The sequence below is a fragment of the Salmo salar genome, chromosome 17 (genome assembly GCF_965601325.2).
Source record: "Salmo salar chromosome 17, fSalSal1, whole genome shotgun sequence".
Lineage (NCBI taxonomy): Eukaryota > Metazoa > Chordata > Actinopteri > Salmoniformes > Salmonidae > Salmo > Salmo salar.
The window spans coordinates 58,514,145-58,534,609 of record NC_138307.1 but is presented as its reverse complement, the minus strand read 5'-3'; the positions used below and the strand labels follow the sequence as shown (position 1 = coordinate 58,534,609).

Sequence of the window (20,465 nt, the reverse complement as noted above, 5' to 3'; positions counted from 1 at the left end):
TGTTTTATTATTCCTAAACAAAGCCCAACATCCCCAGTCACTCCCTTAAAAACACCATCTAACTAACTTTTAGTGTGTGTCGTACCGGCGCTGGGGGCATTGGGGGATTTGAAGAAGCCCACCACTCCCTTAGCATGGAGGCCTGCAGAGCGCAGCAGCACAGCCTTGGTACGAGAGTTCCTCCAGCACACCACAGGGAAACGGTTCTGTCTGTAACAGCGAGAGATGCGCTGGATGGTGGAGTCTGGGATGCTCTGGGGCACGATCAACAGGCCGGGATAACTGGTAACACACAGACAGAGAGAGATAGAGCAGAGGGAGTTAGGGTTGAGATGACATTCTGTTCATGTCACTGCAGAATGTCATGACCACAAGATAATGTCATGTGTTTAAATATAGTTTGTTCATTGGCCCACTCTGCATATCAAGTTGCATCAAAGTAAAACGACTGAATGTTGATTTATATAAATGTCAAGGATCAAACGTGTACATTCAACCAGAATCCAAAACTTAGACACTAAACTCAGGAAGTTACGTGCAATATGGTCCATATACGGTTTGACCATAAACCTACCACATGCAATTGAGATTCCCTAAAAATGAAGAGTATTGAATGGGAGTGTTTTTTGGGAGTCCCACATGAGATTTGACGGTGAACCCGTTGTAAAAACATGTTCTATCTGCGGTTGGACCGTGAACTGACCTCCTGCAGACGGTGTACATGCGGTTGACGGTGGAGATGCGGAAGGGCTCGTTCTTGGAGCGCGTCAGGCTGTTACTGAGCGTGCCCAGTCCTAGCCGCTGGTAGTCACGGCAACAGGCGCGCTCCACCACGTTGCTCATGGTCTGTCTGTCTGAGGAGCGGATGGTGGAAGACAGGGTGAGGGAGCCCTGGTCCAACTCCTCTGAGACTGTAGCAGACACACAGACAGTCAGAGACAGTGTACACTGGTCTACTACATCAGGTCAAACACTGTAGAGACCATTCAACATTTTAATTGCTGAAAGTTAAACGGCAACTCAAGACTTTTACATAAAACATGTATTTATGTCAATGGGAGTGCGTGGATTTTAAACCTCGACGTTGCTACTTGAGTTATCAACATGGCCTACCGGAGAGCTCATCCTCGTCCAGCTCTGACTGCAGGCTGCTCCTGTTCTCCCAGGTGGGAGGTGAGTACTTCTTCCGGGTCACATACTGTCGACCGATCGTCCTCTTGGCGCTCTTCACGAGGTTTTTGGAAAGTGTTCTTTGGAAGGGTGGAGGGAGAAAAGGTAAGAGGAGGAGTAGAGGGAAGAGAGAGACATAAAAGGGTTCAAAACATAGTTCACTTCAGTTAAAGCTAAACTTTATGACTTCTACTTCCTGGGTCATATTCATTTTGGGCACACCATAGCAAAACACTTTGCAACAGAAAATGCAAACAAGTGTTTCTTATTGAACAAGTTTAGATCGCACCTCCCTGTTTTGGCCTGTTTGCTTCCATTTCATGTCAAGTGAATACAACCCTGGTTAGAAATTTAAAAAGGTACCAGTCCATTAAATCCAAGGCACATCCCTAATGCAGACTTGGTGGTAGTCTGTATGCATAATTAAAGCTAATGAATGCATTAAAAGACTGCTAGCTGAGGCTGCTCAGTGCTGCAGGGGGGTTGGGCCCGCATTGTTGTGAGGTTAATATCAGTGAATGAAGGGAGTCTTTTAGTGGCGTGACGACTTGGGGAGGAGATGGAAACACCAGGGACAAACATGGAAGAGCCATTACTATTTCCACTGCTGCATTATTCAACAGATTGAAGCCAGCTCTCTGTGAGAGCTTGTGCTCTTTCCATACCCCAGATGAGGGGGAAAAAAGGAGTGACAGGGAGTGAGAGAGGGAGTGAGGGATGAAGTATAAGGGGACTCTGGGGGTCTACTGGCAGTGACAGTGGACAGAATAGACTGTAGGATGTGAAGCTGCATTCCTCTGTACTGACCAGGCCTGGAATAAGTCAGTGTGCAGCCAGCAGAACTAAACAGTCTACATGATATATGGCCCATTGGTGGTTACACAAGAACAAGGGTTCACACTCACTGAAGCATTTACACTCACAAGCAGAAGGTCTATGAATGCTGTTTTATTAATACATCACACCAAACACTGACTTTAAACCAGAGACCGTCAGATAAAAACACCCAAGGTTTGGATATATTCTCTACTGTCAGGACGGCTATGAAATATAGGGCAATAATGTGGACTACTATATCTCCAGAGGCTGCTGCTTCGGGCAGGCCTGATATTCAGCTCACATTACAGTGCTGGGGTGTCATCTGTGACCCACATCCTTTAGTGAGTTAGCACTTTTTAAAATGGGATGTTCTGTACTTGACCTGGAGGATGTGAGCGGAGTGAAACGTCTTACAGATTTACACTCTCTCATTACTAATAATCTGCTGACTGACGATAAAACTGGAACGGTACTGACGTTTTATACAATGTTGATGTGTGTTGAAATGTGTTGAAATGTGTTTGGCGTGTGTATGCTCTTCCCGTTTCCTTTTAGAGTCGTTTTGGGTTCTTGTGGTTGACGTGAGTGTGTGTTATATCGGTCTTGTCTTACTTTATTGACTGGTTCTTGTCCTTGGTCTTGTGTTCGACCAACGTCTTGCCACTCTGGCCCACGGTGAAGGCGAAGGTTCCCTGGACGTGCTGTGGGTAGCGGAGCTTGTGCATGTGCTTCCGGAACACCTCGGCCAGGTCCGACGCCACCTCCTCATCAAACGCTATCTTCAGCAGCTACAGGAGGAGGAGGGCGATATTAGGAGTGTCAGAAAAACACAAATGAATGAGTGTTCTGTCAAACTTTAAATGGAGAGCGTTACGATGCAGAATGAGAGTGTGTGGAAGGGGGGGGTAGCAGGGTTGAGGGAGGAGAAGGTATGAAGGCCGAGGGGCCTGGTGTTTAGGCAGTAGGGTGATGGATATGAGGATGGCAGGATGGAGGGTAGAGGTGTACCTGGAAAGTGCAGGAGCGTAGCTGCAGACCCTCCTGTATGAACTGGTCCATGGACAGACTGACAGAGATCCTCTTCTCCTTTGTCAGGGAGGCGATGGGGAACGACCGCGTCACCACCTGCTCACCCACTGCACAGCAACAACACTCAGGGTTAGAGAGAAAGTGTGTGTGTGTGTGCGTGTGCGTGTGTATTACTGCTAACGTGTGTGCATGTTTGTGTTTTCAACACCCTCTTACCCAGCGGGTCGTTGGGCGTGCCCTTGAAGATGAGGCGGTAGGTGGTGAGGAAGATGGCCCCCTCGGCAGGGAGGAGGGGTGGACCCCCCAAGGCCCCCGTGGCCTCCTCCCGGCCGTCTGAGATCAGGTGCACCCGCATGCCGTCCATCACCAGCTCCTCCCCCGCCAGAAGAATGGGCCTCAGAAGCTTAGGCTGCAGCACGGAGAGAGAGGAGTGAAGGAGAGAAGAGGAAAGGGGGAGGAGATTGGGGACAAGAAGAGAGAGGTAGATGTGGGGTAAAGAAACGAGAAGAGTTGATAATTTATGGAAGGAGAAAAGTAAGAAGATTGAAAAGAGGGACATGGTAGGTAAGGATGAGGGGGAAAGAGAGAGACAGTAGAAGAGCTGTTAGTGCCTTATGTCCAACATAACTCAAATGTATAAGCCATCCTTACATTGGTGGTTCTATATTTCAAACCAAATTAGAGCAAATTCACCACAACAAATGGCACACGCCAATCCAGATGCATGTTGAAGCACAAATGTATCACCCGACAGACAGTTGAAAACAGAGATATCAAAATGGAGACATTTGATTGCAATTTGTTATTTTTGTTAATGTTACATAACAAACGGTTTGCCTAAATCTCAACTGGCTGCTGGGATCTTGGCAAAGACAACCCTGATGCTCAACAAGTAAAACAAGCAGAAGGGAAAATACAGCCACGTTTATGTGGTTATTTTTATAAAGTTGGATATGAAACCATTCAAATATCTTAAGACTGGTATCATATAATGGCAATTTTGAGTGGTTTTCCCCTTAGAAAGAGGTAACATGTTTACAACCTTTTCTGTATTTTCTCAAATTGTTCTCACAAAATCATCTAACAGCATTCTTGGATGTATAGAGAGGTATTCAAAGTATGAAGAGTGGCAGGTCTAGTTTCTGTTAAAGACCTATAGACCATTTGGCTGAGGGCATTGACATCATTTCCTGTCCCCAGCGACCCTGGAGAGGCCTATGCTGGGGCAACTACACCAAACAGAGCAGCTCAACTCATAATATAACATTTATTAAGGCACTCGTTTCGTAACCCATTTCATAATCTGTTGTGCAACAGCTAATACCCTGGGTCCAGCTCATTGGGAGAGGATTTAACTGGAATTCATATGATATGAACGCTCACGCAGAAAAAAAAATCTAGAGCATTCTGGGAGGTGGGGCGTTCTCTGAGGTATTATAAGATGGGATAAACACAGAAAACTCACAAAAGGTGAGATCCAATTGGACTGATATCTGATACAGGGCATCCCTGAGCTCTTGGTTGATGAATATGCTAGGACACTGCTTAGTTGCCATTAACACAAAATAGACATGCCAATGATGCCGTGCTAAGCTACCATCCCTCTCCAACTGCTGGCAGAAAACAACACAGAACAACCAGAGCAAACTGCACCCTTCTGTCTGAAGGCACAAGTCAGTGACACAGGCTGTAGTCAACCAGGTCACTGAGAACTACAACCTCCAGCATGCACTGCTCAGGCTGTTGTCATCTACCAGGTTCATGTTCAATAGGCACCAACTGGAGAAAATGTAATGAAACAGAAAATCCACATTCTTGTTCGTATTGGACAAAGTCAGATAGTACCCCCTCCTTTTCAAAACATTTTCTCCCATTTAGTTCCAACTGAACGAGACCCCGGCTTCTGAGAGGAGGGGAACTACATCAACCCAGCATGCACTGCTCAGACGTATTAGTGTGAGTTACACATGGTGCTGTCGCTGGGACAGACGTACCTGCCGTGGGCGTGGCACTGTGACACTGAACTGCAGTGATTGGTGGAGAGGGGGTTGGGCGGGGCTGGCCTGGGCTCTGCGTGGCTTTTGTCCAGCGTAATGTAAAATAAGGAATTGGTTACCTTTTGGATCGGTGGCAGTCGCTTACTCTCCCTGTGGACTGCATCCAGCGTCTCGATGTGCATCTGAACGATGTCTGTGGAACAGGAGGGGGAGAGAGAAACTGATTAAAACTCTCTCCTAATACACAATTTGAACTCTTGAGAAAACCTGGGTCATACTCATTAGAGAACACAGTAGCAAAACGCTTTGAAATGGAAAACTAAAACAAGTGTTTCTTATTGGACAATTTCAGGGAATCCCTCCCCGTCAGTGCTTTTTCTTCCATTTAGTGCCTAATGAATACAACCCTGATCTGTCAAGGAAAGTTCACAACATGAGCACCAAAAACACAAAATGGAAATTCCTACCTGGTATCATGGTGTGTAGTGCCTTGAGGTGCTCGTTGGTCACCCCACTCTCGTTACACACTTTGTCTACGAAGCGGTTGATAAATCGCACCACAGAGTTGGCCACATCAGAGCTCTCAGCGTCCTCAAAGCCGCTCTCTGTGTCGTAGCTCTCTGCCATGCTGCCAGCAATGCTAAACAAAAACAACAAAGGCATCTTAGGAACGACCAATATGAGCTTGAACTTCAAAGATAAAGTCTTGTTGCTGGTTCCACTGTAAGATGTTACAAAGCTGCCCACCGTTTGATAAGCTGTTTTTAACATGTCTGTTAGTGAGAAAGCTGTTGGGTATGTTTTCCTGTCTGTGTGTACCTCGTTGTTGTGTGTGTACGCGCGTGCGTCCCCCACCTGTTGGTGTACCTGTTGGTGACGTAGCTGTTGCTAACACTCTCCACGTCCCCTATCCCGGACCTGTTGAGCAGGCGGTTCTTGCTGGTGTCCAGGGGCAGCAGCAGGTAGGACATGCGGTTGGCGTAGTGGATGGCCTGGCTGAACACTGTGCTCTCCTCCTTCTGCACGCGCTCACTCTGCTGCTCCTTGCTGAGCGTGGGCCACAGCCTGCTCTGCTCTGACGCCAGCTCCAGAGCACCCAGCAGCTCCTGACCTCCTGCTGCTGGACCAGACTCCTGCTGACCGCGAGACTGGGGGGGTTGAAGGGGAAAGGTCAGATGGGGTCAATGTATGGATGTACTCCAAGGACTAAGTACCATTATCAAGGAAAAGGCCTCGGTTGTGTTTTTATTGCTGTGTTTGATACTAATATACAGGAGCGTTAGCTTAAAAAGGTTCTGCTTGTTGTGTAATTGCAGGGTCCATTCTTACAGCGGTGGACTGCTCCCCCCCGTCTGCCTCCAGATACAGGGCTCTGATGTGGTTCTGGACATCACTGTAGAACATGGCCTCCCAGAACTGCATGTTAGTCCACACCATGTGCTCCTGCACACAGCTGTAGGCAAACTGGGTGATGCCCGCGCCTAGTTTCTGCCAGACACAAACACACAAGGCCACACAGAAGCTTTAGAAACAGACCACTTTAAAGCTATGATAAAGGACAATGATTAGTTTATTTTGTGTTGAATAGGGATTGTTTTTTGGGACTTACCCTGCAGAAGGCCGTGACCAGGGGAAGGAGGATGGCTGCAATACCGTGTTCATCCATGTGGGAGCAGTCCTGAGTAGGAGAATCGAGGTCAACATCGCCACACTCTCACGCAATGTCAGTCATGCAAACGCCACCAATTAGGCTCCATTATTCAGTGTGTGATTTTATGGCCTCCATTGCAGTGTAAAAATAGGTAGCATTGTACTGTTTTGAAAAAGTCCCAAGGAGTTAAAGTTATTGCTTTCAGAAATCCTTCAATACAGCCGTTCTATGTACTGAACCCGACTGGTGCTGCGGTCTACAATAGAACTGTGTCGAAGAGAGATGTTTTTGTGGCGTCGGCATGTACCTGTAAGGTGCAGTTCATCATGCGGACGATGTAGTCAAACTGCTGGTCGTCCAGCACAGCTCGGTTCTGCAGGACGTGCTGGTTGAGCTCCTGGGTCAGACACACCCTGGCCGCCCGGCCCTTCAGCGCCCGCAGTACCGCTGGCATCAGCTGGGTGAGGTTGGGGGGGGGGGGGGGGCAGCAGACACAGGACAACATTAGGAGATGGAATTTTTTTTAAATAATTTAAATATATATATTTTTAAATCACTAGACTATCATATAGGTCAAACCTCTAAACTAGCTATAAATTGTTAACACCATCATTCCAAAATGGCCGAGCACTGAGATGCTGTTGTGGCCTTGTCTCTCACCTTCTTGGCCTCCAGCATCTTGTTGTCAAATATGTAGGTAATGCAGTTCCTGACCACCTCCAGCCTGCGAGCGCTGTTAGCCAGGACATGACCATGCCTGTCCACAATGTCTCCTGGAGGAACACCACGACTCAGCGGTTATTACATCACACTCATCAGTCTACACTGAAGCTACACTGAATCCAGCTCAGTTAAACCAATGCTGAGAGATAGATGGTCACACAGAGGTTGTCCGAACACAGTGGACTGTCGGGTGGCCCCGACTGGAGGACTGCACTACTTAATCCCACCATCTCATGCCTATGCTGCTCCACCCCCCCAGCCCTCACTATCCCCATCAACCCCCTCCACTCAGTCTTTCCCACCAGCTTGGCACACTTACCCAGTGGGGGTCCGGAGGGGACCATGCCTTTGAGCTCAGCCTTGACCACGGGCGGGGCGGTCTGGAGCTTGGCGGCGGCATGGTCGATGAAGAGCTGGACCGTAACGTCGTCCAGCAGAGGGAAGATAGCCAAGTTCTTGGGGTCATTGTGACCAGGGCTCTCAGCTGGCCGCTGCACCTTATGCATGGCCACGGCAGGGTACGGGTTCTCCTGATAGGGGAGAATAAAAGGGGAGACCATAAAGGTGTAGGGGGAGAAGGAAAAGAGGTAAGTGGTCTCCTGTTATTGTAGTTACTACATTAGATAGATGGAGGATCTTAATTTGACCTATATTGTCACAGCAACAGGATTTGAACGCTTAGTCCATAATGTTACTTGATCAGTGGTTAGGCTATTAGCTGGCCAAAAGTGGGCTACATGAAAAGTGTAATAGGACGATTCCATGTCAGCATGGCCTGAAAATATTTTGGGTATCTCAGATTGTTCATAGAAACTTTATTGGGAGGAAGGATGCTTGATACTCTTCGTACATTGTAACACAAACCATTTTATAAAATCCTGAAAGTGAAAATGTCAGGCCCTTTTTAGACCTGTACATGCCTCCCCTGTAAGACCCAATGATCTGTGAACCGTACACGATACAGACATACCTGTGTCATTATACTCCTTATAGTGTCCTCAAAAATATGGAGTAATGATACATTCTGAAATATAATTTTACACATTAATTTATTCAACATTTTTAGACATAATTTTAAACAATATACTCTACAAGCAATGTTACCTCCCAAAAATGTAGGCACTTAACACATTTCAGGTCTGCTGAGCGCAAACCTGAACGTTGTGAAAATTCTGTGCAACTTCTAGTGCACGTTTACTGTAAACACTGAGGCTGCTGGACTTGCTTTAAAATACAGTTAACAGTGGCCATGTAGGTTACTGTGGCTATTTGATCATAATATAGGCGTACCAGAGTGGCCTACCATCAAAAACAATGGAGAAAATGCATCCCATAACATTTTAACATGGAAATAGCTGTTCTATCATTCAGCCTACAATAGCAGCTAATGTGTGATGTTCAACGTAGGCCAACATTCCATGAGACTGAAAAAAACATGTAGGGATTGCCATTAACCTGTATGCACTTGTCCTTCAGACAAGGTGACTGAAAATGTTGTGTTTGATATAAAATATATTATTATTCCCATACCATTATAACACAGAATAAGACAAATTATGCTACCCTCTGCCTATTGGCTACTTAGCTTATTCAAGCCTCTCTCAAAATACAACACTGCCCCTTTAAGACAGAAAAAAAAAAAACTCTTTATCTGACTAGCTTTTCAAAGAGGTCTAGAACTGCAAACATTTTGTGCTCTTGCAGGAAGCAACCACTCCACCATTGCTGACTAGAAATGTGATATAACTGGGCTAATAACTCACTTAATAGCCAAGAATGCAAACAAATGTACACACCTGGACACATGCAAAACAAGCGCATCTACTCTAGCACTACCACTCATGCTGTAAACACAGTCCAGTTAAAAGGGAATGGCACAGATCCATATATGGCAATGATCTATTTGCATATAGGGATACTGCAGCTGATTGGTTATGGCGCACCAGTCTGTGTTGAGTATGGGACTGACTTGTTGATAGTGTTAACTAAATGGGGAAACTAGAAAGTTGAGTGAAGTTCAATCTCGTGCTTCTCTGTGCGAGCTGATATTTCTTCTGCGCGGCAGTCCCGGGGGAGCTGCGCACGCGCAGAGCATAGAGGGAACATTGCCTACAAGTACATCAAATTTCCAGTGTGGGCTCTCTGCTACTTTTAAAGTTATGATACATTTTATGAGCACCACCAACACAATGAATGGGAAAATGAATTCAAAGGGAATTCCCTCTGCTGGTGATTTGCTGAATGTGCAATCCGACATGAGGCTGTGATTGATTAATTATCTATTATGTCAATTGCTATGTATAAAATGGATAATTTCTTCAAAAGTAGCACACTGGAAACTTTGTGTTTTAAGAGTATAGTTCCAAACAATGTATTAAAATTAACAAAATCAAAAAGGGTACTTTTGAGATATGAATAGTAGTTTTAATGTTGAATAAATGTAAAAAAAAATATATATATTTTAGAATCAAGACATACCCCATATTTTAAAACACACTATAAGAGTATAATGACACCAAGATGTTGTCTGTATCACGTACAGTTCACGGATCATAAGGTCTTATAGGAGGCATGTACAGTATAGGTCTAAAAAGGGCCTAAAATGGCTACTTTCATCATGATTTTCCCCCAAAAAACTGTGATACCAAAAATATTCTCGGGCCATGCTGGCGTGAAATCGGCCAATACCGTTAAAATAACCACATTAGTGTGGGTTTTCAGGGAATTTTACGCAAATCACAAAGCTAATCTGCATAAATTCTAAGCAACAAAAGGGTGATCAATTATGATCCTACATCTATAAATAAAACCAATAAACATTTATGCACAACATACGTTTTTGAAGAGCTGCTCGGCCAGCTCCTTGATATGGTTCATGACTTTGTGCGGGCTGCACTCCTCCTGGCGAATACGCTCCACCTGATTGGCTATCAGCTGTAGACACAGGAAAAGAAAAATAGGAAGTTAGAATGCTTTTTCCTTCACATCTTTACCACTGATTGGGGAGGTGTGTGTGTGGGGGGGGGGGGTACTCACGTCATCGAACAGGTCTGTGAGTCTGTAAGGCGGCCCTCTCTCCGATATGAACCCAGCGAATGCCATACCGTCCAGAACCTTCATCAGGAAGTCATCCTCAGTCAGAGCCCTCTGGCCCAGGAACGCAGCCTGGAGGAACACACACACACGTCTGGCTGGAGATTCTTGGGATCCACTCTTCCTTTCTGAGTGTTAGACTCAAAACAGTTTGCAGGTCTGTTTAGAGCAAAATGTTTTTCTCCTCCAGGCAGACATTCAAGTGATATATTCCATTGTTTTCATATAGACCGTAGTTAGTTGTAGGCTTGTATGAACACAACGTAATATATCACCTTAGGAATTAAGTTCAGAGAGATAGAAGGTGATGCGTACCTTATGGAAGCGGATGACTGGTTCAGGGTGGATCCGGATGATGTGCAAACACCAGCGATAGCCATGGAACAGCTGGCCGAACAGCCACAGAAACACTGCCCGGATCTCCTTATCCTGCAACACACAGACAGGGAATTATAACATACTGAGGGGTAAGTATGGGACAGCAAGCCTGGGAAAGCTCAGGAATCCAGAGACCTTGCTGCAACATTGCCCCAAACAAAGGGACAGGGACTTTCTCACATTTACAATTGAGTCATTTAGCAGACGCTCTTACCCAGAGCGACTTACAGTAGTGAGTGCAATTTTATTCATTCTTTTTCCACACACACACACATTCCACCGAGGATAGAAGGGCTCTACATTACCTGGATCTTGAGTGTGGAGGGTTGTGTGGAGGAAGGGGGGAAGGCATGATCAGCTATCTCCAGCTCTGGGTCCAACACCTACAAACAAGATGGCAGGAGTCACATTACAGCAACACGGACAGAAATATCATTTAACAGTCTTCTCATTACATCCGTTCAGTTCATCAATATTATTCAGTACATAAATCCTACAGCAGCTGCTGCTACATTCTGGCTTTCAGACACCGCTTCATCAGGAATCTTAAATTACAATACGCTGTCAGAAGCTTTTAAGAAGATGAGAATTCTTGGAAGCCCCTCTCATAAATGAGACCGATGAGGCTTCAGACTAAGCAGCAAACACCCATTAACTAAATTAGCTGCAGAATCTCCTATTCACAGTCCTATTTATGTTTGGGGATGGTGAGGTGAATTAATTCAGCTAATCATGAAGAGAGCAGCAGAGTACCCAGATAAGACCACACCCAACGGTTGCTGCCCAACTATCTCTAGAAGCATCGCTGCAACAACCGTCACCCACCACCCCCCTCCACACAAACTGCACTCCACCAACCACATCATTTGTTTAATCATCTGGAAAAGTTACCTATCCCTCCAGTTGCAAAAGCTATCGCTTTTCACGCAGTGCAATTATTCTCTGTGCTGGTCTGGGTGAAGGTTACTTAGACTCAGGCCTGTTATGTGAGCCGGCTGGGGGGGGGGGGGGGGGGGCTGAGGCTGGACAGCGCTGCACAGAGACAGTGCGTGCAGACAGACAGTGCGTGCAGACAGTGCGTGCAGACAGACAGTGCGTGCAGACAGACAGTGCGTGCAGACAGACAGTGCGTGCAGACAGACAGTGCGTGCAGACAGACAGTGCGTGCAGACAGACAGTGAAGACAGACAAATGCAGGACAGAATGGACCCCACGAGCACACACACTGTGCTTCACTGGTTATGGAAGGAAGCATGTGTGCATACACGTCACATGCACATAACGTGTTTTATTGACTCAGGACACAACAAAGGACTAGCACTTCCAGTGAAATTCTCCCTGCATTACAGGGCTCTGGTCTCATTCCAGCCATGCAGGGTCACCGGGCCAGCACTACAAGTCTATGGCCCACACAAGTTAGGACAGAGGGAGACAGGGGGAAGAAAAGAAAGGAGGACAGAACAGAGGGAAGTGGGAGAGGCCTGTATAATGTATTGTAGAATGGTCAGGTCCCATCACAGGACTGGTTGTTCTGAGATGGAACAATTTTACAATCCCCATTACTTACGAGCATTTATTGGCTGGTACCTAGCTCTTTCCACTGTGTTGTTCATCAAACACCAAGGAATGTTTAAACATGGTAATGAAGGAGAAGGGGGAAGTATACTGGTTGAGGAGCAGCTCCTTTTCAATATCCCTCTGACCGAGAGGACACAATAACAGCCTAACCCCGTCTCATTCGCTCCTCTTTTGTCTTTTCTTGCTTTCCCTCTCTCCCCCCTTTCCCTCCTCATTTGTCCCTCCCTCCTCCTCTCCTGTTCAGTCTAGCCGTAACAGATTGGCTAGTAACCGTGCAGGTTGAGTATGGCTCATGTTTCATGCCCTCCAGCCAATTGAGATCATAGAGACCAGCCTGAGATAAAGCCCATTGGCATCAGACAGACAGCCTTGGAGAGTTACAAAAGCATAAACACTGTATACTGTCACATGTACTAAAATATAGATTTACCACGGACTTGTGTCAAAAAACAACCCAAAATGGTTTTTCTTCTATAACAGTTAAGAAAAGTGCCAAAAAGCTAATGAAGTATGCAGTTCCGAGCAATGTCTGTCTGGCAATATTCTGAGCAGGCCATATCAAATGTTCCTTCATATTAAAACATACAACTTGACTCTTATCCTGATAAAGAAATGAGGGGAGGAAGACATTTTTATCTAGGGAATAATATGTTCCCAAATATTTCTCATGTGGGACAGCATGTCAGATTCTATAATTCATCTTCTCCCTCTGGTCCAACTCCGATAACACAAACACACACAGTTTGGACTGTGGGAATCAATGCCAATGTCATACAGGCAAACAAATAACTCCTCTTTTGGCTCCAGATTGTAGTATCATTTCATTCATTGAAGATGGGAATATCCATTCTTTCATAATTCTTTATTGGACTACTGTGTATTACAGTAAGCTCTGCACGTGCCAACTCACACCAATAGTGAAACAAAAAAAAAAGACATATCCTCATGAACTGTTCATAACTTTGTTTTTATAGTTGTGTCTCATGGGTAATTTCAATATTGTAAAATATGATATTGTTTTATAGGGGTGTGTAATGGTAGTTCCGATACCTTACAATTCGAATTTAAGATTGTGGGAAATTACTTTGATCACAAACACATGATTGCTTACAATATCAACCAGAATCATTCAATAAATAAAATCTGAATAAGATCTGCCACCATTTGTTTGTTATAGCTAATGATGGGAAAGCAATGGCATGGCTCTCCTCCACATAGGAACAAAAGCATAAACCGGCCGCAGACACCAATGATAGGCAGGCCCAATCAGGAAATCAGATTAGTTTTACATAACATGGATCTTATCTGAACAAGAGGAATTTCCAGATTGTGCTGGCAGTGAGAAGCTCGATTACAGTAAGGAACTTGATCTTATTTAGAAAAGGAGTTGGTTCAGAAGTAGTAAATCAACATCTTAATGTGATGCTGTGCTTAAACCACTATAGCTGTACATGGTTCAGGGTAATGCATAGTGGGAGTCCCTGTGTTTGGTTAACGTGCTGTACTGGTATTGGTGACTGATTTAGCTGTATGAAGTGAAGGTGTAGAAGTCTGGAGGGTGTTGCGGTGAGGTGTGAGTGTTGTCGTCACGGTGGTTACCATGGAGAGGGCGGTCTGGGTCTGCTGCAGGAGGGGGTCGGGGAGCAGGGAGATGTGGACACACTCCGGGATGGTCACCGTGCCTCCGTCCAGGTCAGCGATGATCACGTCCAACTGTAGAACAACACACACGGACGGCTCAGTCAGTGCGATATCTTTGATTACTCTTGCAATAGATCACTGTTCTGCATACTGTACATGAGGCTAAGTGTGCTGAGTGATAACAGTAGTGACTGACAGAGCCACAGACACGTCGGTCAACAGCTGTTCATTACAGAACTTTACCTACTGCAGCACTGAAATTTACCTTTTAACAGGCAGTTGGGTTGCCAAGGCGATAACCTCTCACCCCTTACACTCCATCATCAAATCGATCTATCAGAGCCATGTGGCTGTATAGTATACTATATTATACAGACAGGCAGTACGTTGTTAAAAGTCATTACATAACAAAGCATGGTGAGGGACCACATGTAGTTTAACGCACACTAACCTAGACCTCAGAAACATGACACTATAATGACTGTCTTTTCATAGTCCTAGTCCCAATCTGAAATGTATTTAGTGCCTAGCCCACTACTGCTATTTTACCTGCCTTCATTCTAAATGTACCTTGTTTTTATTGAATATCCTTTTGCATTCTTTTTTCCTCAGAGCTTTGAGATAACTAATGAAAAGCGATATACAAAATAAATATATTAGTATTATTCATCTTAATCATTAGTTTGTCCTTAATAACAAAAGGAAACTTTCAAAGTCATCCAACAATCCACTGGATATAGAATGAAGATATTTAAGTTACATGTCAGGTATATTGCTAATGTACCTTGGCATGGTTTACAAAGACCGTTGTGTTAGTACTGAGAGGCATTTCATCTAAAAGAGGTTTCAGATGGCTAAAACACAGCAGGTCTGGGTTGTTGAGTGAGATGAATTATAGATAAGGAAAGAGGGCCAGAGAACTGACAATCATATCCAATAATCAAGATCGTACCGCAGGCTGTCAAAGTATGGGGGGGGCAACACAGAATGAAGACGGTCTTTACGTGCATCAAATAGGCTTTACAAATGCATACACTGACGGAATATATAAACATGATATAGAAAATAAATCAAAAATAAGTATTGTAGATTGGAACATACGGTCATGCTACCCACCAGTTCCTGGGTCTCGGAACGGAAGAAAGAATTGACCCCAATGATGAAAGGCGTGGGCGTGCTGAGCACCTCCAGGAGTTTCCCCGGCAGGATGGGGACGTACGTAAAACTGACGGGAGGGAAAACAAGAGGAAATCAGATTTATCAGGAATCAGATTAGGAGATGACATGATGAGGAAATCACAAAATTACTTCAACTAACAGACCAATATCTTGTTAATCAAATCCCTGTAAATTCACTATATTAAAAAAAGACATCTATGAACCTATTTTACAATGAAAAACACACACACACACCTGTATTTGAGGGGGAACATGATGGCCAGTAGTGCTCTGCAGGCGTCTGTGAGTCTCTGGTAGCTGCTGGACAGGAACAGGATTTTGTGTTCCGTCAGAGCAGCACAGAACAGATACAGGACGTTCACTATACCTGAGAGCAACAATATAACAGAGGTACAGTATTCACTTTACCTGCAGGGAAAGACCGACTGCGTGGATTGTAAAGATCAAATGTATCTTCAAACAAAATGATCAAACATGCAGGCATTAAGACAGATACCTACAACCAATACCCCAAAATAACAAAGCAAACACAGGTTCTTAGAATTCTTTGCCAATTTATAACAAATAAAAAAAACAGAAATACCTTATTTACATAAGTATTCAGACCCTTTGCTATGAGACTGAAAATTGAGCTCAGGTGCATACTGTTTCCATTGATCATCCTTGAGATGTTTCAACAACTTAATTGGAGTCCACCTGTGGTAAATTCAATTGATTGGACATGATTTGGAAAGGCACACACCTGCCTATATAAGGTTCCACAGTTGACAGTGCATGTCAGAGCAAAAAACCAAGGCATGAGGTTGAAGGAATTGTTCGTAGAGCTCCAAGACAGGATTGTGTCGAGGCACAGATCTGGGGAAGGGTACGAAAAAAGGTCTGTAGCATTTAAGGTCCCCAAAAACAGTGGCCTCCATCATTCTTAAATGGAAGAAGTTTGGAACCACAGACTCTTCCTAGAGCCTGGCCAAACTGAGCAATCAGGGGAGAAGGGCCTTGGTCACTGACCGAGCTCTAGAGTTCTTCTGTGGAGATGGGAGAATCTTCCAGAAGGACAACCATCTCTGTAGCACTCCACCAATCAGGACTTTATGATAGAGTGGCCAGACCGAAGCCACTCCTCAGGAAAAGGCACATGACAGCCCACTTGGAGTTTACCAAAAGGCACCTAAAGGACTGACCATGAAAAACAAGATTCTCTCATCTTATGAAACCATGATTGGACTCCTTGAAATGAATGCCAAGCGTCACGCCTGGCACCATCCCTACGGTGAAGCATGGTGGTGGCAGCATCATGCTGTGGGGATGTTTTTCAGCGGCAGGGAGTGAGAGACTAGTCAGGATTGAGGGAAAGATGAACAGAGCAAAGTACAGGGAGATCCATGATAAAAACCTGTTTCAGAGCACTCAGGACCTCAGACTGGGGGGGCGAAGACAGGACAATGACCCTAAGCACACGGCCAAGAGAACACAGGAGTGGTCCAGCCAGAGCCGGACTTGAACCCGAACGAACATCTCAGGAGAGACCTGAAAATAGATGTGCAGTAATGCTCCCCATCCAACCTGACAGAGCTTGAGAGGATCTGCTGAGAAGAACGGGAGAAACTCCCCAAATACACGTGTGCCAAGCTTGTAGTGTCATACCCAAGAAGACTTGAGGCTGAAATCGCTGCCAAAGTTGCTTAAAAGAAAGTACTGAGTAATGGGTCTGAATACTTACGTAAATGTAATATTTCATACTTTTTTTGGTCCAAATTTCTAAAAACCTGTTATTGCTTTGTCATTATGGGGTATTGTGTGTAGAATGATGGGGGGGGGACTATTTAATACATTTTTTAATAAGGCTGTAATGTAACAAAAATGTGGAAAAAGTCATGGGTTCTGAATACTATCCGAATGCAGTGTGTACACACTACTGTTCAAAAGTTTGGGGTAACTTAATTTTTTATTTTTATTTTTTAAAACAAGGACATTTCTAAGAGTGTCTAATTTGTGAAAAAGATGCCTCACAAGTCCTCAACTGGCAGCTTCATTAAATAGTACCCGCAAAACACCAGTCTCAACGTCAAAAGTGAAGCAGTGACTCCGGGATGCTGGCCTTCTAGGCAGAGTTGCAAAGAAAATATATCTCAGACTGGCCAATAATAAAAGACTAAGATGGGCAAAAGAACACAGACACTGGACAGAGGTACTCTGTCTACAAGGCCAGCATCCCGGAGTCGCCTCTTCACTGTTGAAGTTGAGAATGGTGATTTGCGGGTACTATTTAATGAAGCTGCCAGTTAAGGACTTGTGAGGCGTCAGTTTCTCAAACTAGACACTAATGTACTTGTACTCTTGCTCAGTTGTGCACCGGGGCCTCCCACTCATCTTTCTATTCTGGTTAGAGCCTGTTTGCGCTGTTCTGTGAAGGGAGTAGTACGAGATCTTCAGTTTCTTGGCAATTTCTCGCATGGAATAGCCTTTGTTTCTCAGAACAATAACAGACTGACGAGTTTCAGAAGAAACGTTCTTTGTTTCTGGCTATTTGAGCCTGTAATCGAACGCACACATGCTGATGCTCCAGATATTCAACTAGTCTAAAGAAGGCCAGTTTTATTGCTTCTTTAATCATCACAGCAGTATTCAGCTGTGGTAACATAATTGCAAAAGGGTTTTCTAATGATCAATTAGCCTTTTAATATGATAAACTTGGATTAGCTAACAACACGCAACTGGAACACAGGAGTGATGGTTGCTGATAATGGGCCTTTAAAAAACATCTGCCGTTTCCAGCTACAAGAATCATTTACAACATTAACAATGTGTACACTGTATTTCTGATCAATATAATATGTTTTCTTTAAAAAACAAGGATATTTCTAAGTGACCCCAAACTTTTGAACGGTAGAGTAAACTCAGTAAAAAACGAAACGTCCCTTTTTCAGGACTCGTAAAATTCGTCAAAATCCAAATAACTTCAAGGGATAAAACACACTGTTTCCCATGCTTGTTCAATGAACCATAAACAATTAATGAACATGCACCTGTGGAACGGTCGTTAAGACATTAACAGCTTACAGACAGACGGTAGGCAATTAAGGTCAGTTATGAAAACTTCGGACACTAAAGAGGCCTTTCTACTGACTCTGAAAAACACCAAAAGATAGATGCCCAGGGTCCCTGTTCATCTGCATGAACGTGCCTTTGGCATGCTGCAAGGAGGCATGAGGACTGCAGATGTGGCCAGGGCAATAAATTGCCACGTCCATACTGTGAGACACCTAAGACAGCGTTACTGGGAGACAGGACGGACAGCTTATCGTCCTCGCAGGGGCAGACCACGTGTAAGACCTGCACAGAATCGGTACATCCAAACATCCCACCAGGGCAGGTACAGGATTGCAACAACTGCCCGAGTTACACCAGGAACGCACAATCCCTCCATCAGTGCTCAGACTGTCTGCAATAGGCTGAGAGAGGCTAGACTGAGGGCTTGTAGGCCTATTGTAAGGCAGGTCCACAGACATCACCGGCAACAACGTCGCCTACGGGCACAAACCCCCTGTCGCTGGACCAGACAGGACTGGAAAAAGTGCTCTTCATTGACGAGTCACAGTTTGTCTCACCAGGGGTGATGGTTGATTCGCATTTATCGTTGAAGGAATGAGCGTTACACCGAGGCCTGTACTCTGGAGCGGGATCGATTTGGAGGTGGAGGGTCCGTCATGGTCTGGGGCTGTGTGTCACAGCATCATCGGACTGAGCTTGTTGTCATTGCAGGCAATCTCAATGCTGTGCGTTACAGGGAAGACGTCCTCCTACCTCATGTGGTACCCTTCCTGCAAATTCATCCTGACATGACCCTCCAGCATGACAATGCCACCAGCCATACTGCTCGTTCTGTACATGATTTCCTGCAAGACAGGAATGTCAGTGTTCTGCCATGGCCAGCGAAGAGCCTGGATCTCAATCCCATTGAGCACGTCTGGGACCTGTTGGATCGGAGGGTGAGGGCTAGGGCCATTCCCCCCAGAAATGTCCGGGAACTTGCAGGTGCCTTGGTGGAAGAGTGGGGTAACATCTTACAGCAAGAACGGGCAAATCTGGTGCAGTCCATGAGGATGAGATGCACAGCAGTACTTAGTCAGTATCTGGTGTGGCCACCAGCTGCAGTGTTACTTTTGATTTTGACCCCCCCTTTGTTCAGGGACACATTTTTCCATCTGTTAGTCACATGTCTGTGGAACTTGTTCAGTTTATGTCTCAGTTGTTGAATCTTGTTATGTTCATATAAATATTTACACATGTTAAGTTTGCTGAAAATAAACACAGTTGACAGTGAGGACATTTCTTTTTTTGCTGAGTTTATATACACATACACACATTTCTGCCTTTTCCCCCAACTGATATCAAATATAGGCCTGTGATTTGCGTTCATTAAGCAATTCAACAATTGGTGAAGGTCTTCTCTCAAAGGAACATTTCTAGGTGAGGGAACATCAGACTCTGATTGGTCCATATCACTGACATCACTGATCATAAGGTGCCCCATCGGTCCTGGGCTGAATAAACTGCATTGTGATTTGCCGTACCAAGCTGTCTAAAGAGATGGGCTACGCTGCTGCCGCTGACAGGGAGGGTGTCGTTGATGGGAGTCTGGATGACCTGTCGATCGCCCGCACCCAATGTTATAGTCCTCTAGAGAGAGAGAGCGAGAGAGAGAAAGAGAGAGAGAGAGGGACGCATGGAAAAAGAGAACAGATCGTGTGAACGCTCTTTCTTGGAAATATGGGGATTAGCAACTGCAGCACAATCACAGAGGGTTGGAGTGTATTGAGGAGAGGAGAAATCACAGATGAGAAGAACCACAGGGGTTTAGCAGGTACATTAGAACTCCACAGTAAACGGCCATTCAGAGTTGAACAGGAGAGAACTGACCTATGCTGAACTGAGAAACCCATAGCAACAGGCCTTACCACAGATTCAAATCAGCCCACCATATTAAATGGGCCTTTATGGGAGTCACATACCAATGACATTCCAGATTGTCTATACAGGGACATTTCCATTGCTTTTTGGAAAGGGCAGAGTTCATACGTTTGAATGATTTCAGGGGGTCTTAACATTTGAAATGTCTTATTGGTTTAGTGTTACTGGATAGTTCTTACGGCCATGTGACGCAGAGGGAAGGGAAGTGACAGAATGATTTAGATTGTTTTGTTGTT

General features: G+C 45.0%; 1 protein-coding gene across 12 annotated transcripts in view; it reads right to left on the bottom strand.

The window, feature by feature from the left end:
- Positions 1-20,465, bottom strand: part of LOC106576236 (myotubularin-related protein 5) — a 73,664-nt gene that overhangs the window by 21,050 nt on the left and 32,149 nt on the right. For 5 of the 12 annotated variants that reach the window (XM_014153285.3, XM_014153291.3, XM_014153289.3 and 2 more), the window contains 22 exons: positions 19,833-19,938; positions 15,493-15,625; positions 15,181-15,304; positions 14,038-14,151; positions 11,166-11,243; positions 10,798-10,911; positions 10,426-10,554; positions 10,225-10,323; positions 7,709-7,919; positions 7,327-7,439; positions 6,974-7,123; positions 6,625-6,693; positions 6,345-6,503; positions 5,871-6,163; positions 5,483-5,655; positions 5,135-5,208; positions 3,235-3,427; positions 2,998-3,125; positions 2,602-2,777; positions 1,114-1,250; positions 704-911; positions 68-282 (listed from right to left, as the gene is read on the bottom strand). In XM_014153285.3, the coding sequence (XP_014008760.1) occupies positions 68-282; positions 704-911; positions 1,114-1,250; positions 2,602-2,777; positions 2,998-3,125; positions 3,235-3,427; positions 5,135-5,208; positions 5,483-5,655; positions 5,871-6,163; positions 6,345-6,503; positions 6,625-6,693; positions 6,974-7,123; positions 7,327-7,439; positions 7,709-7,919; positions 10,225-10,323; positions 10,426-10,554; positions 10,798-10,911; positions 11,166-11,243; positions 14,038-14,151; positions 15,181-15,304; positions 15,493-15,625; positions 19,833-19,938 (3,196 nt within the window). The remainder of the gene's footprint in view (positions 1-67; positions 283-703; positions 912-1,113; positions 1,251-2,601; positions 2,778-2,997; positions 3,126-3,234; positions 3,428-5,134; positions 5,209-5,482; positions 5,656-5,870; positions 6,164-6,344; positions 6,504-6,624; positions 6,694-6,973; positions 7,124-7,326; positions 7,440-7,708; positions 7,920-10,224; positions 10,324-10,425; positions 10,555-10,797; positions 10,912-11,165; positions 11,244-14,037; positions 14,152-15,180; positions 15,305-15,492; positions 15,626-19,832; positions 19,939-20,465) is intronic. The other 7 variants (XM_014153288.3, XM_045699878.2, XM_014153287.3 and 4 more) reach the window with 5 other exon arrangements.